Source organism: Lithobates pipiens, unplaced genomic scaffold (genome assembly GCF_037356315.1).
Source record: "Lithobates pipiens isolate NorthernLeopardFrog02 unplaced genomic scaffold, aLitPip1_a1.2 Scaffold_3, whole genome shotgun sequence".
Classification (NCBI taxonomy): domain Eukaryota; kingdom Metazoa; phylum Chordata; class Amphibia; order Anura; family Ranidae; genus Lithobates; species Lithobates pipiens.
In genome coordinates, this window is record NW_027507790.1 from 167285268 (window position 1) to 167301060 (window position 15793).

The 15793-nt window shown below is 41.2% G+C and overlaps 1 protein-coding gene across 1 annotated transcript in view; it reads right to left on the reverse strand.

Moving 5' to 3' along the window:
- The window catches only part of RASGRF2 (Ras protein specific guanine nucleotide releasing factor 2), a 498296-nt gene that overhangs the window by 11024 nt on the left and 471479 nt on the right, over positions 1-15793 (reverse strand). Inside the window, exons 19-25 of the mRNA XM_077462462.1 lie at positions 8315-8427; positions 6701-6761; positions 6119-6222; positions 5953-6037; positions 4256-4453; positions 3153-3232; positions 1524-1641 (exon numbers count right to left, since the gene is read on the reverse strand). Of these exons, the coding sequence (XP_077318588.1) occupies positions 1524-1641; positions 3153-3232; positions 4256-4453; positions 5953-6037; positions 6119-6222; positions 6701-6761; positions 8315-8427 (759 nt within the window). The remainder of the gene's footprint in view (positions 1-1523; positions 1642-3152; positions 3233-4255; positions 4454-5952; positions 6038-6118; positions 6223-6700; positions 6762-8314; positions 8428-15793) is intronic.

Consider the following 15793-nt stretch of genomic DNA (forward strand, 5'->3'; position numbering starts at 1 on the left):
AAGGGTAGGCCATTGAGGACAGAGTTGCAGTAGTTGAGGCGGGAAATAACCAAGGAGTAGATAAGTTGTTTTGTGGTGTCATTAGGATGGATCGAAATTTTGGAAATGTTGCGGAGGTTATGGTGGTAAGATTTAACCAGTGATTGGATGTGGGGCTGAAAGAGAGGTCAGAGTGTAGGATTACACCCAGCACCCTGGCATGTGTGCAGGGACCAATGGTTGTGCCATTGATCGTAATGGTAAAGTTATGGGGAGGGGATCAGGGAGGAGGAAATATTACAAGCTCAGTTTTAGAAAGATTGAGTTTGAGAAAGTGGTGTTACATCCATACTGATATGTCATTTAGTAAGTTTCTGAACCGTGAGGAGATTGAGGGGGCGAGTTGAGGAGTGGAAAGATAGATCTGGGTGTCATCGGCAAAGAGGTGGTTATGGGAGGTTGTCAACTGGCACTGGGAATAAGTATAGAGAGAGAATAGGAGGGGCCCAAGGACGGAGCCTTAGGCTACCCCAACAGGAAGAGGAAGAGAAGCAGAGGAGATGGTGTTGTATGTGACACTGAAAGTGCACTGAGATAGGTAGGAGGAGAACCAGGATAAGGCAGAATCATGGATGCCAAGGGAGTGGAGTTTGTTGAGGAGGAGCAGGTGGTCAACTGTGTCGAAGGCAGCAGAGAGGTCCAAGAGTATCAGTATGGAGTACTGGTCATTGGTTTTAGCAATTAGTAGGTCGTTGGTGAGTTTTAGTAGGGCAGTTTCAGTGGAATGTTGTGCGGGGGAGCTGGACTGTAGTTGATCGAGAAGGTTGTTGTCAGTGAGGCAACTCATGTGGTCGTGGACAAGGGGTTTGTGGAGCTTGGAGGCAAACGGGAGCAGGGAGACAGGTCTTAGGTTATTCAAAAAGGTGGGGTCCAGTGAGGGTTTTTAAAAAATTGGGTTAACTAGTGCATATTTGGGGAGGGAAAGGTGCCAGAGGAGAGGGAGAGATTGGAGATGTGGGTTAGAGAGTTTAGCATAGAGCGGGAAGGTGATCACGGTAATTGTGAGGGGACAGGTGGTGGGGTGGGCCATGGAGAGGAGTTGGGCAACTTCCTCGGTGGCAACAGGACTGAAGGAGGAAAGTATTGAGTGCGGTGTCGGACCTGATGTGTTAGTTGGGGGGGGGAGTTGGACGCTGAATATCTCATCACGAATTGTGTCGATTTTGCTTTTTAATAGTTGGCAATCTTCTGGGCAGTGAGGAGCTTAGTGGGTGGAGGCAGTGGGAGGTGAAGTAAGGAATTAAGAAAAGAGTTGTTGAGGTTTGGATGAGAGTGCTTTGATGCGAATGTTGTAGTTGGTTTGTTTAGCAGTGTGGAGGCGAGAGTTGTAGTTGAAAAGGGCAAATTTTTAGAGGGTGCAATCTGGTGCAGAAGAGGCAGAAAAGCCACTAGCTTTCAGATCATATTGGTTAGCCTTGTGAAATAAAAAGCTAGGTAAAATAGCTTGGTTTCAGTACATTTTAAAATACCACGACGGTACCCACCATTCTCATTTTTGAAAAGTTTACAAGGCCTTCCTCAGTAAAGTTGGGTGTGCCTTCTTCAATAAAGGCCAGGTCAGTGAGGTACATTCCCAGGTAGGGTACAGACGGTGGATTACAGCTGCAAAACATACAGAAAAAAACAAACAAACACATTTTAATAACTGCTCTACTACATAATTAGGGGAATCTATAAGGGGTGTCATAGACACCTTCAAGATTTTTGTCAAGCCTCCACACCAAAATTGGCCATGTTTGCACCAGAAAGGCCAGCACTGGTGTTGGAATGTCCATACTGGACATTTTTCACCCAGCGCATTCCTATCCCTGCTTGTGCATTCATAACAATGACATTTGCATGGTTGAGTGGTTCCTTCATTTTAGTAGATGGGCCAAGGAGCACTAGTTTCTCATCAGGTCCAGTTTACCTGTGATTGACAATGCATAGCAGTGGGCAGATGCCTATCCACAATTCAGTCCAATAGCAGCTTTCAAATCTGCCCACTGACATCTGTTTGTCAATCAAAAGCAAGGCAGACTTGATAGGAAACTAGTCTCTGACCATCCCACATGAGCTGCAACCACGGTGGCCAGTTTCCCATTCGTTATGTCTCCCCTGTAATGCAAGTAATTTCCCTAAAATACTGTAAGCACTGCCATATTTGCGTAATGACATCACCTGCATCCCTTGCCCCTTTGGTCTCCCATCCAACAGCTGAATGGGGCCACGAGTGGAACCCTGTGAGGGAAGTTGTTACAATAATGATAGCTTCTCTGCACATACATGCTCCACTCTGTGTACCGGCATACCTCTGTAATCCAGCTCAGGCCTGGCCTTAAAGCGGTATAAAACCAGAACCAAAATTCAATATATTGCAGCTTTCCAATGCTCAAGTATGGTGACTGCATTTGTTTTTCCTTCATTTTCACCCGGTGAAACTCAATTTTTTAATGGAAAGTTAAAATATGTGAATGTAGGCCTACTTGCAAATCTGTGTTACCTTAGCACTACCCATATTTCACATTACCTATATATCATCTTGCACCATTTTTTGCTCAGCATTGGGAAGGTAATGAGTGCAATGCTACAATCTGAGGGAAGCAATGTATTTACTTTCTCATAAATAGTTCTCTGTAGAAACCATTTTTTTATTATTTGCTAGGAATAAAACGTATAATAGTGCAAGCTCTATCTCTCCCTATCCTCCTTCTTCTTCCTCTTCACATTAAAAAAAATGCATCTGTCGCCAAATGAGAAGGGATCAACAGGGCAGGACTGGAATGCTCCACCTTGTTCTGTGTAGTGATGATTTCTCCCCCTATGTCGATATAAGTGCAAAATGGCACATAAAGCCTGTGTTTTCTGTCTTGTTCAGGCAGCAGAGCTGAAACCATGAGGTTGCAGAGTATCTCTGGTTCTGCACTGTGCTTGCACAGCAGCTTGGAGACCATATGTGGTTGTGTGAAAATGGAAGAACGTTCAATCATGTGATGCTGTTGGCCTGCTCAACGAACCTCACGTCCCAGCTTCTCTGTAGGACACGACAGATATCACTGAAAGATGTTTTTTGGCCAGGTGTCTGGGAAGCTGTGCTTGGCCTAAAGTATTACATATTTCTTTATAAAACTTACTTCTTGAGAGTTTCTCTGAGGTTTTTAAATCTGCCTTCCGATGAAACAGTCTTTTGAAGCTTGTCCATGAGTGCCTTTGTCTAAAAAAAAAATGTTTATCCATTAAGTCAAATCATAGTTCTTCTGCAAATGACCCTTTCCCTGCCATGGACTAAATAATTCAGTATTTTGTTACCTAAGACAACTATTTATTAATCTCCAGCACCAATATCGCACACTTTACAGAACATATGTTTTATGAAGCCAAGAAACATACAACATTCACTTGCAGTATTCTTGCTTTTATATGTCCAATCTACTTCCAATACACAAATGTTTCATTTAACTGTATGATTAATAAAAAAAAAAAAACACACTAAAATGCATTTTCTAATATTTCAGCTAAATATAAAAGATGAGACTTAGCTCAGTTAAAAGATAATAAATAACACACATATCTAGATTTAAACCTATTGGTGCTTGGGAAACAGTAAACTATTTCAAAACCATGACAACTGCACTTGTTTAGCATTATACTAAATGATACCACTTAATTTAGTATTAAACCTTTGGGTCTAGTGTAATGAGGTTTTGTGCATGTGCGGGTTGTAAGGCAATATGTTTTTTTGTGTTTTCTTCATGTTTTTGCTGATTGTCTTGACTGGTGAGAATATTTGGGCTACCTTTCCTGCAGAAATAACAGGAAATGAGAATACATCTCTCCAGAGTGAAGGATAAGTGCCCCCACTTGAAGGTTTCTCTCTGGGATCGAGACTTACAGCAACAAAAACCTTACATGGGTTTTAACAATTCCTTAATTAACACTAATGAAAAAAGTTTTGGCATTACATGCCCTTTAATGCTTATTCTGTGACAAGTGGGCTAGCAAATCTCTTTTGTACCAGACATTATGCATGGGCCCCAATCAGAATGCTTTGGGGACCCATGAAGAAATCAGATGGGCAAAAGATTTTTTGTCACTCTTGGATATAATCACACCTCAGTGTACCTGATATAACCTCTCACCTTTCCCTCATTTGTTCAAACACTCTCTCTATTAAGGCGTCTCAACAGATCTCTGATGCCCTCCTATGTACTGCAGATGGAGTACTGGCTCTACCTACCTGTTTAGACACTTTGGCCCAGGTCTTCTTAAGTCGATAGATTGCACTTCTGTTCAAGGCTGAAGTGATTTCTAGCACGCCATTATAGTTGTGCATGCATCGGCAGATATCGGCTACCACCACCCACTTCTCAATGGAGCTGGCTCTAGAGGTGACATCAGGCTGGCTCATAATTTCTGATGCTACAAGGTTACTCATCTTTAGAATTCATACGTGCAAAAGACATAGAAGAAAGAAATATTAGACCATACGGGTATAAATAAAGAAGTTTCATATGTACAAAGATCAACTAAGCTTGAGATCTACAATATACTTTACACTTTGCTGAATCAGGAATGTGCTCACCAACCATATATTTATCAAAAATTTGTCTGACACTGAGGTCCTCAACTGAAACACTTTAGCTTTTTGGTTTCTATAATCATAATTCTTATGAAATCAATATGGCAGATAAATCATTGTAAACATTAAAATGAACAAGTGAATTTATTTTCTCCCAAATCAGATGATTGCTACTTGAGTCAAAAGACTGTATTAAATATTTGCAGGTGACTAATACTAAGGATGGCTACTTGCTGACATGACTACTGGTGGGCAATCAGTGTGCGTCTCAATTGCCTACCAACCACTCGCCATAAATACATGGTAATAGAGGAAATGCTGATAGATGAAAAGTGACTCGTTTTCAGGCGGTCATTGGGTCACCTCTGGGACTTTTCAATGGCCATGAGCAGTGCATACTTGCTTGGTCTTGCCCCAACAGCCCCCATTCAAATTATGGTAATATTGGTTGGCTTGACGATTCATTGGAGAGCACAAGCATGTGTGACAGCTATCATTTACATCATGCCTTAAATTTAATCATTTTGGGAAACTGCTTTACCTGGTTCAATTTTAATTGTTTACTCATTTAGAAATGTTAATATAGCATTGGTTCTTTACTAGAACAACTGATAATGATTCTCCTATTAAAATTCCGTAGACTTAGGGCAGCTTTAGACTACCCTACTGCACTTTGGCCGCAACGTGGGTGCAGCACAGTGTACCTAAAGTTTTGGTGCGGGTTAGCTGTGCTTTGCTATAGACTTCTATTTTGTGTCATGGTTTTGTTGCATTTTCTGAAAGTGCACCAAAAGTCCTGCATACAGGGGATTAGTGTAAAGCGATTTTACTCTTACAAATTCACTCAGCTAGAATTTACACAGGGAACACGTTACACTCCATGAGGTAACATAAATATAACTGACTGCCACCAATCCGTACTTGTTCTTTTCTGCTTTTAATATTTTGATTAGGTGTGAACTCTGAAGGCCTAAATTAGCCATTGTCATCCTACATCTCTGGAAACCTCCATATGGTGGGATCATGTATCTCCTCATTCCCACCTTGGCATATTACTTCCCTATAATTTTAATTGAAAATGAACAATCTGGAAGCAAGAAACACACCCTCCTGAAATGCCTGTAGCAGGTTGATTACCATATGAGAACAGATCTTGTTTCTTAAATCCCTCAATGTTTTTTTAAAAAGCCACTGATAGGTAGTTAAACCAAATTAGCAACTATGTGGAACGAGAATTACCACTATGGATGGACTGACACTTCAACTAGATAAAATATCATGTAGCCAAGACTTAGAAACACGTCAACACTTCAGAGCCTAACAGGTAGCAGCACAGAATGGATGTAAATACTTACATTATTGAAATGCTGGCTGGTTTTCATGATATACGGTGTCCGGTCTATCTTATCTGGTTTCATCCACCCCTGACCAAGAAATTCTCTAGAACCAAAATAAAAAATATCACATAATTCAGAAAACATAAGGTCTCTCTAATTATAGGGCTAAATGGCAGTGACTTACTGGTATGGTATACTTCGAAATATTATATGATCTAATAGAGTGATCTGTTCGGCTAATTCCATTGCTGACAGAGTATCCAGATATTCTGTGGGGGGTCCTTCTGACTGAAAACAATAAAACAGATCAGTCAACATTTTAAGACCACCACGTTTTAGAACTATGATCAAATTGGAAAAAAGTATATATTAAGGCCCAGTTGAGAATGTTTTCACTGATCTTCACTCTGTTGTAGAGGTAAGCTTGCTGAAGTATCTTCAGCATTAAACACTAATGGTAGAGTCAAATAATTGGTCCCTCTTTACATTTTTAAGTTCCCTCAGCTGGTCCAGTCACTAATGGTCACTATGGTCGTGTAGAAGCAGGTGGATGGAAACACAAAAGGCAGAGGTGGACCAAGTATCTGACATATCCAGAAGTGTTTTCAATGTAGATCAGCCACCATAGCTCTGCATTAGAGTCAAAATCAGTGGGCCGGGTGTAGGGACAGTACGTATAAGTCATTATCTTTACAGGCTGGGCTTCTTTTTCCATCAAGTGACAGTCTCTTAAAAAAGGAAATATGCATTAATGAGGTATACTTACTAGTGCAATTATGTCCTCCATATTCAAATGGCAGTCATCTTGTTCATCCTGAGAAAGGCCACTGATACAAAAATTGGCAGCAATTAATTTGCTTTATACAAAATATATTAAATGAGCAACTCATTATTAATGAATAAGTTATGTATAAACTAAATTGTCAACCTAACAGTTAATTAAACACCATTTTAAAGTTATATTACAGTTAAGTGCTTACTGGACTCAAGATTTGCATTATATTACTTTTTTTCCCCAAACTCTCACTCCTCCCAGGATTCCAGCGTCTGTCTATTGGACCTGTTAGAATCTTGGCTATCAGAAAATTGACCAGAACACTACTAGGCCTATTGTTATTCCATGCTAAGAAATCAAATATACTCCTCTGGAAATCCCCAACTCCTCCAACTCAGGATATATGGAAATCTTTAATAAATTCTACTTTACCTCTATGTAGGGCCACCTGCAACAGCTGAAAATGATTAACAAAATAAAATATGGTCCCAGTCCTTAGACACTGCAACATTGAACTAAGGTTCTCCGCTTTTAGCAGTCCCACTACCCCCAATTAAACTATGCAATTATTCTAGGCAGCAGTTATATGAGATGCTTCTCCCCAGTAGGAAGTCCCTTTCCCTAGATGAAACTGTTGAGTTCATTCCTGGAACATCCTCTGCTGTTGATATGATTGTACATTTAGGGCCAGTTCACACCAGAATGTAGCACGTGAAACCTGCGGCCCATGCACATTTCCCACTCCACGTTCAAAACTCACTGCACTGGGGGTTCTGCAGAGGGTTTCAGTGTTAACTTGATGACAGCCCAAGTGCAAGTTGCAAACTCGGTGCGCTTGTCTTCAGCAGATCGCATGGTACAGCAGTACCATGCCCTCCAGTTAGTTTGCGCTTTATAAGTAGTGCATGCACTACTTTTGGTAAGACCCAAAGCTATTTTAGCCCATTCTAATGTAGGGTCTGAAATCACACTGCACTCGGATTGCATGTGAATTGGACAGTGCGTTCCGGGGCGATTCATGGTGTGAACCAGCCCTTACTCTTTTGATTAGATTTTGGTATATCTAGGTTTTAGATATCATCCACTGGCTTTGTCTCAGTCACCTGCTTTACTTATGTTACTACCTCAAAGAATATGAAGAGTTCTAAGAGGTTAGGAGTAATTTCAATTAGCTTGCAATTTTTATAACTTTGTAATTGCAATACTATTATAAAAAATATTAAATTTATTTAAAAAAAAAGTAATATTACAGTTTTCATATATGGAGCAGGGTGGTACAAAGCACCATATGCCCTCCTCGCCCTCTTCAACAAATTCATAAATATAATCTTTAAACTCATATTGAGACACCTGTGGCTTTATACTGCTCTAGCATGGACAAATAGGCAAATAATAGGTTCACTTTAAAGAACATGCATTCATTTCCTCTTTTTTTTGCTTACAGTGTTGATTGTACCATAAAGAAGCAGCTCTGCTGTATGTTCTAGTAGTGAATATTCATATATCCTGCCTGATGGCAGAGTCACTGAAAATTTGCCTGGCATAGTACGAGCTGGAAAAATAGCTCTGCTTTCTAGTATTCTAAGAAAAAAAAACAGCACTTACTTTAGTATGTTACTTGCAGCTTTCCTTTCCTGGGGTAGGAGATCGGGGTCACGTAACACATCTTCCAGCAAATTTACTACGTTCATCTTTACTTCACGATACAATTCAAAATCCTTTAGAATTAAGATACAAATGTAACTTATTATTATTATTATTATTATTATTATTATTAATAACGATTCATATAGCCCCAACAGTTTACGCAGCGCTTTACAATATATAGGGGAGACAACACAATTATAGTACAACTTATTACAAACTTATTACAATTACAGTACAAACATTCACTGCAGGTAAATCCTCACGGTACATGTGTTTTGAATGACACTGATTAACTATCAGTAAATGTCTGCTGGAAATCACATTCACTGCTTTATAAATATGCCCCATAGAATTTATTTTTTTTGCATCCAAAATATTAAACGACCACTGAAAACAAATTTTTTTTTATAAAGAAAAAGATCTCTCTGAATCCCAAGGAACTCCTATTAGCAATACAACCAATGCACAATTGCAAGAATATCAGGATATTAATGTTAACATCCAGCATTGCAATTTGCATTCCTGACCTAAGGTACAATACCCCACCAGTGCAGTGTCAAAGACAAAGACACCGCAGTGTGATTTTGCTGTAGCTGAAAGCCTAGTAAGGTCTAATCAGTCACCTCTAAGTATGAGGGAAATTGTGAGTGTTCATCTTCCTTAAAATGTGAAATCAAGTTGCGTCAATTGTTAAAAAAAATATTGTAGCTGCTGAATTTTATTAAACAGACACTTACCAGTCCAAGGGTCCAGCGCTGTCTTTACCCAGGCCAGTTCTTCGCTGGTCTTTGGATCCCTAGCACTATCATCCTACCTGTGGGAATCCGGCTGTGACTTCCTGCTTGTTTCACAGCCAACTCACCAGTGGTCATGCCCAAGACCGACTGCGCTTTCAGACTGGTCCCGCAGCCTCATGGGACATGTCACATGTCCCACGAGGCTGCAAGCGGTGGGAAACTTTCACAATTCTCTCCTAAGCAAGAGCTGCGGAAGTGGGAAAGCGTACCTGTCAGAAAAAGGTACTCACTCCCAGAAAAAAACAAAAAACTGACAATAGTAGATAAGTGGGGAGACGTTAAAGTTGATGTAAACCCTCACATATACTCAGTGAAGTAAACAGCCTCAGATGATACACAGGAATGAAACAAATCCTCCTACATGAGTTTTATATGTATATCTGTTGTCTTCAGCTTTATTGTGTTAGAAATTTCACTTCTTTATTCTGCACTGTGAGAGAAGTCTTGAATTACACTGGGAGACAGCTAATTGGAGGAAAGGCACCCCCTCCAGATTGTTAGAAACTTTCAGAGCTGTCCTGTGAGTAGAGCAGCTTTCTGCTAATCTATTTATAGCACCCTCCCTGACACAAAATGCAGGCTGGTTTTATCACATGTGTGGGAGAACTTGTCAGAATTTATCAGGCTGATAACAGAAGAACAGAGCAGGAGACAGCTATGGGACAGTGCTTTGAAGAGCGATAACAAAACATTGCGGATATTTTTACACAGCTCAAATTTCATGAATCGGATTTACATCCACTTTAAGTAAAGTTCCGCTTTAAGATGTTTTTTTCTGTGTCTCCTGAAGCTCCTATTTTAACTATTCTGGCCTATCAGTAGTGTAATTTTTGTGTATTTATTATCACAGCATGAAAAAAATGAAAACTTTAAAAGTAGAAAAAACTTAAAACTATAAAAGTAAAAAAAAAAGTAAAAATAAAAAATGTAAAGTAACAATACAAATAATGATCTAATACACAGAAAAAAAGGAAAAAACACAATACAAACAACAATGAAATGACATAAACGAAACTACCTGAAGTACTCCAAAACAACCCACACCCTATAAATAGGAAAAAAATTAGAACCTTTTTTCTCACTAGCAAATTATACCTAAGTAGCTCAATAAGTGAAATTCAACGTTTCCACCTCAGTAAGGGACAAATTTGCAATTTTTAGCGAAAATCAATTTGCCCAAAATCACTACTCTAGTCACCACAACAATGGCTGATGGCTTGCTGTGCTTTTATATTACTTCTGTATTTAACTACTATTCTTTTCCATTTGGTCACTTTTTCCTGTAACAAGATGTATTTTCCCTGTGATCGCGCATACCTCTGTCTTTTTTTTAAACTGGAATATAGATTATGGAAATAAAAAAACGATTTAAAAATGATATCTCTTTCAACTTAACATAATATAGTAGCTTTTCTGACCCACATAATCGCAGGGTTCTGTAGAACATCTGGGTTCCTCCAGAGGTTGTTAGGGGTTTCTTGAGCAACTGCAATGAGCAACTTCTGCCTCTCAGATAAGTTCCCACTGACATCCTAGATCTTATTAGCTATCTGTAAAGGGGTAATTTTCTTCCCACCGGCCATCACACTAATGTATCATAAGTTGTAGATATAGTAATTTTTAATAGGGGGTTCTCTGAGCCTGCAGAGTTATTTAAAGGGTTCCTCTGTGTTGAAAAGGTTGAGAAAGGCTGCTCTACAGAAATGCCATATTTACATGTCCACAGACTGCATGGTTAAAAACTTGTTTACTTGAAAATCTTGTTGTGGCTACACTGTGAGACTTATGCCGCGTACACACGATCGGACTGTCCAGCGGACAACCCGCCGGACTTTGCAGCGGAGGTCCGCCGGACTTTTCTGAACGAGTGGACCTGCCCACACATGACCAGACTTGCCCACACACGGAGTAAAGTCCATTCATTTTGAACGTGGCTCCAGGTAGCCAGGACTAGCGAAGGAAGTGAATGTCGCTGCCTCCATCGACGAGATTGACACCTCGCTAGCCCATCACCTGGTATGGATTTAAAGGGGAAGCCCTATGCCGGAAAAACGCCAGACCCTTATCTGAGCACGCAGCCTGACCGGTCAGGAAAGGGGGTGGGGGCGCCCCCCCTGAGTCGTAACAGGCCGCATGCCCTCAACATGCGGCCCCCCACCCCAAAGCACCTTGTCCCCAAGTTGATGAGGACAAGGGCCTCTCCCCGACAACCCTGGCCATTGGTTGTCGGGGACTGCAGGCAGGGGTCTTATCGGAATCCGGGAGCCCCCTTTAATACCCCTACCCATTCACCTGGTTAAAATAGTGTAAATAAAAAAAGTTTTTAAAATAATTTATTAGCTAGCTCCGGTGGTCTTCTTCCGTCTTGATGGGGTCTTCTCGCCAGACTCCTCTGCTATCTTCTCCTCTTTTGCTAGCTCTTTTACGAGCCTGGCTTTCTTCTTCGCCGTCATTCGGGGTCTTCTTCCGACTTCGGGGTCTTGTCCCGCTCTTCGGGGGTCTTGTCCTGCTCTACGGTTCTTCTTGCCGGGCCTCCGCTATCATCTTATAGCTCTTTTACTAGCGTTGGCCTGGTCTTCTGTCGCTACCGCCTTCTTCTCTTCTTCTTCCTTGCGATGTTGACACAACGCTCTCTCTGGCCGCAATGGCAGGGACGCGTTGTGCAGCGTCTTATATAGGAAAGGGGGCGGGGTCACCGGGTGATGTCACATTTTGACCCCACCCATTATGATGTCACCGTCCCAGCATCCCCAACATAGTATTATAATTTATAATACTAATTATTTTTAGTATTATAAATTATAAAAAAATGTAATCACATTTATTATCATTTTTATTCATATCAGCCTTATTGTGAATAGAGGCCCAGTATTTTTATTTTTATAATTATTATTTTATAATATTTTTATGATTTTTACGACATGGAGTGTGGATTATAATGAGTAATATTTGCACCAAAAGATATAATGCAAGCTTTATGCAATATCTAGTTTACTAATAATTCACTATGGTTTACCCATTTTATAATATCTGTATATATTACATAATATATTATTTTTCACCACTAGGGGTCTCCCTTGATACTAAAGAGAGTTACATACTTGTTAATAATATCGTAACACAGGAGCATATGTCTGTACAAACAAGAGAATATTTTAGGTACAGACATAAGGCTAATATGGATCATAATACAAATACATTTCACCGCTGTCAGCATGTATAAACTAAAGCCGCGTACACACGGGCGGACTGTCTGGCCAACTAAGTCCGTCAGACAATCCGACAGACAGTCCGTCCTACTTTTGAATGAACGGACTTGACCACACACGATGAACGCGATGACGTGTACAGCACGTACGACGGGACTAGAAATACGACGTCCAATACACTGCAATGCAACCTTCGGCCGTGTAAATCCTTTCTGAGCATGCGCCATACTTAGTCCGTCCAACTTGCCTACTCACGAGCGGACTGTCCGCTGAAACCAAAGTTGGACGGACAATATTACGAAAATTCCTAAATACTTAGTCTGCCAGACTGTCCGCTGAAAAAGTCCGCTGAAGCCCACACACGAGCGGACTGTCCGCTGAAATGTGTTTCAGCGGACTAAGTTGGACAGACAGTCCGCCCGTGTGTACGCGGCCTAAGGGAAACCACGACAAAATGGCGTGATTGGTATCCCAATAGAAACATCAGTAAGGGCTACAGGAAAATGGCGGTGGCAGCCACTATATAAACCAAGTAAACGAGGGGAAGTCAGCCAGTCAGAAATCCCAGAAGAAGTCAAGAGGAGTGTGATAAAACCGGTAGGAATCTGACTGTCTGACGAGGAGTTTGGTAGTGAAGAGAGGAGGAATAGGAGAGTCCGCACTCCACATACACTGGGGCTGCAGATCCGGGGTATAGGTTTTTCCTATCCTCCCTCACCGCTACATGTACTACATGAGTGTTTTTGTTTGTGGAAATGTGAGTTGAATGTATAACATGTTTTAAAGGATTAAAGTTTTAAAGCAGTATTACAGTATGGTATGCCTCATTGCTTTTTATATGTGAACCTGAGAAGGCTTGGTGGATATAATTAAGAGATTATATAATTATATAATTAAGAGACAGCTGTGGAGTCTATGATGGAAAGAGAGTTTTTTTTTTTTAATTGACTTTTTTTTGAATATATGGACTTGATAGTTATATATATATGCACATTTTATAACTTTGTTTGATATTCACGGATGCACGAGCACTATTCAGGAGTTGCATACGTTTGTATGTATAAGGATTTTGCACATATATACCATATACTGCAATTTTTTAAAGAATATCACTATTAGGAGATTGCAATTAATAGCACGACACCCTATATATTTATGTATACACACATAGGTGTGTGCATGAGTATTGTTTAAAAGGTGTATACGTTTGTATGTTTATGGATTTTGCACATATATATTATCCCCTTCCTGCCGAGCGTACGCAGATGTGCGTACTCGGCTTCCGGGGGGTATACCGGGATGATGCCCGCACCTGCAGGCATCATCCCGGTACCGGTTTTTTCAGCAGGCGATTGGCTATCCAGGCATAACAACCGATGCGGCTAAAAGCCACTCGACTGTTATGTCGGAGGAGCGGGAGGGGACGTCCCCCCCCTCCCGCCGCTGTTACCGGTGCTCCCGCTCGATCGGGAGCACCGATTCAAATTCCGCTGCCTCTGGCTGCTGGGGAGGAACTGGAACAAAGCCGTAATCGGCTTCGTTCCAGTCTCCTCATAGTAAACACGGAAGCGACGCCATGACGTCACTTCCCGTTTACTCGGTTGCCAATGGCGCCGGTTTTAAAAAGATATACGGTATTCAGAATCGCAGTTTTCGGCGATCTGAATACATTGAAGTGTAAAGGAGGGGTGGGGGGTCTTTTAGACCCCCGATCCCTCCATAAAGAGTACCTGTCACCACCTATTACTGTCACAAGGGATGTTTACATTCCTTGTGACAGCAATAAAAGTGATCAAATTTTTTTTTTTTTTAAAACAATTTAGTCATTTTAAAATAAATAAAAAAATAAAAAAATGTTTTTAAAGCGCCCGCCGTCCCCGCGAGCTCGCGAAGCAAAGAAAACGCATACGGGAGTCGCGCCCGCGTATGTAAACGGTGTTCAAATCACACATGTGAGGTATCGCGGCGATCGTCAGAGCGAAAGCAATAATTCTAGCACTAGATTCTGTAACACTAACCTGGTAACTGTAAAAATTTTTTAAAGCGTCGCCTATTGAGATTTTTAGGTACCGTACTTTGCCGTCAATCCACAAGTGCGCGCAATTATAAAGTGTGACATGTTTGGTATCTATTTACTCGGCGTAACATTATCTTTCTCCTTTCGCAAAAAAATTGGGCTAATTTTACTGTTTTTTTTTTTTTTTAATTCATGAAAGTGTCCCTTTTCCCAAAAAGTTGCGTTTAAAACACCGCTGCGCAAATACCGTGTGACATAAAATATTGCAACAATCGCCGTTTTATTCTCTAGAGTCTCTGCTAAAAAAATATATATAATGTTTGGGGGTTCCAAGTAATTTTCTAGCAAAAAATATGGATTTTAACTTGTAAACACCAAATTCCAAAAATAGGCTTAGTCATGAAAGGGTTAAATATTTTAAAGATCATCACAATTAGGAGATCGCAAGGAGTTTACACTTTATACATATGTATACACACACAGGTGTATAATACATTTCGGTATCTGGGGGCCCACTTATTAAAGGGGGCTCCTGGATTCCGATAAGCCCCCTGCCCGCAGACCCCGACAACCAACGACCAGGGTTGTTGGGAAGAGGCCCTTGTCCTCATCAACATGGGGACAAGGTGCTTTGGGGTGGGGGGGGCACAGGACCCCCCTTTCCCCAAAGTCCCCCCCCATGTTGAGGGCACATGGCCTGGTATGGCTCAGGAGGGGAGGGGGCGCTCGCTCGTCCCCACCCCCTTTCCTGACCGGCCGGGCTGCGTGCTCGGATAAGGGTCTGCTATGGACTTTGGGGGGACCCCACGGCGTTTTTTTGACGTAGGGCTTCCCCTTTAAATCCATACCAGGTGACGGGTTAGTCCCGGCTACCTGGAGCCACGTTCAAAATGAACAGACTTTACTCCGTGTGTGGGCAAGTTTGTTCATTTCAAAAGTCTGGCGGACTAGTACACAGACGGGCAGATTTTGAGTTAAAACTTCTGTCTAAGTCCGCCAGACTTTTGGGAACAAAAAGTCCGCCAGAGCCCACACAAGGGTGGATTGACCGGCCAAGTCCGCCGGATAGTCTGATCGTGTTTACGCGGCATTAGAAAACTTTGTTTGGGAATATTTAGTTCCTTACATCATAGGCGTGTGCAGGGGGTGTGCCGGGTTCCCCTAATCCAGGGGCAGCTCCAGGTGGGGTGTTTGGGTTCACCCTGATCTCTGTAACCATCTTTGGTAGCTGTCCACACTGCACACTGACTGACCTATTTTTGATAAGTTAAAAAAATGAAAGTGTTTCTATTGATAAGTGTATATTTATTAAAAAAATGTTTTAATACATTTTAAAATGTGTATATATAGTTGTGCCCATAAGTTTACATACCCTGGTAGAATTCATGATTTAGTGGCCATTTTTCAGAGAATA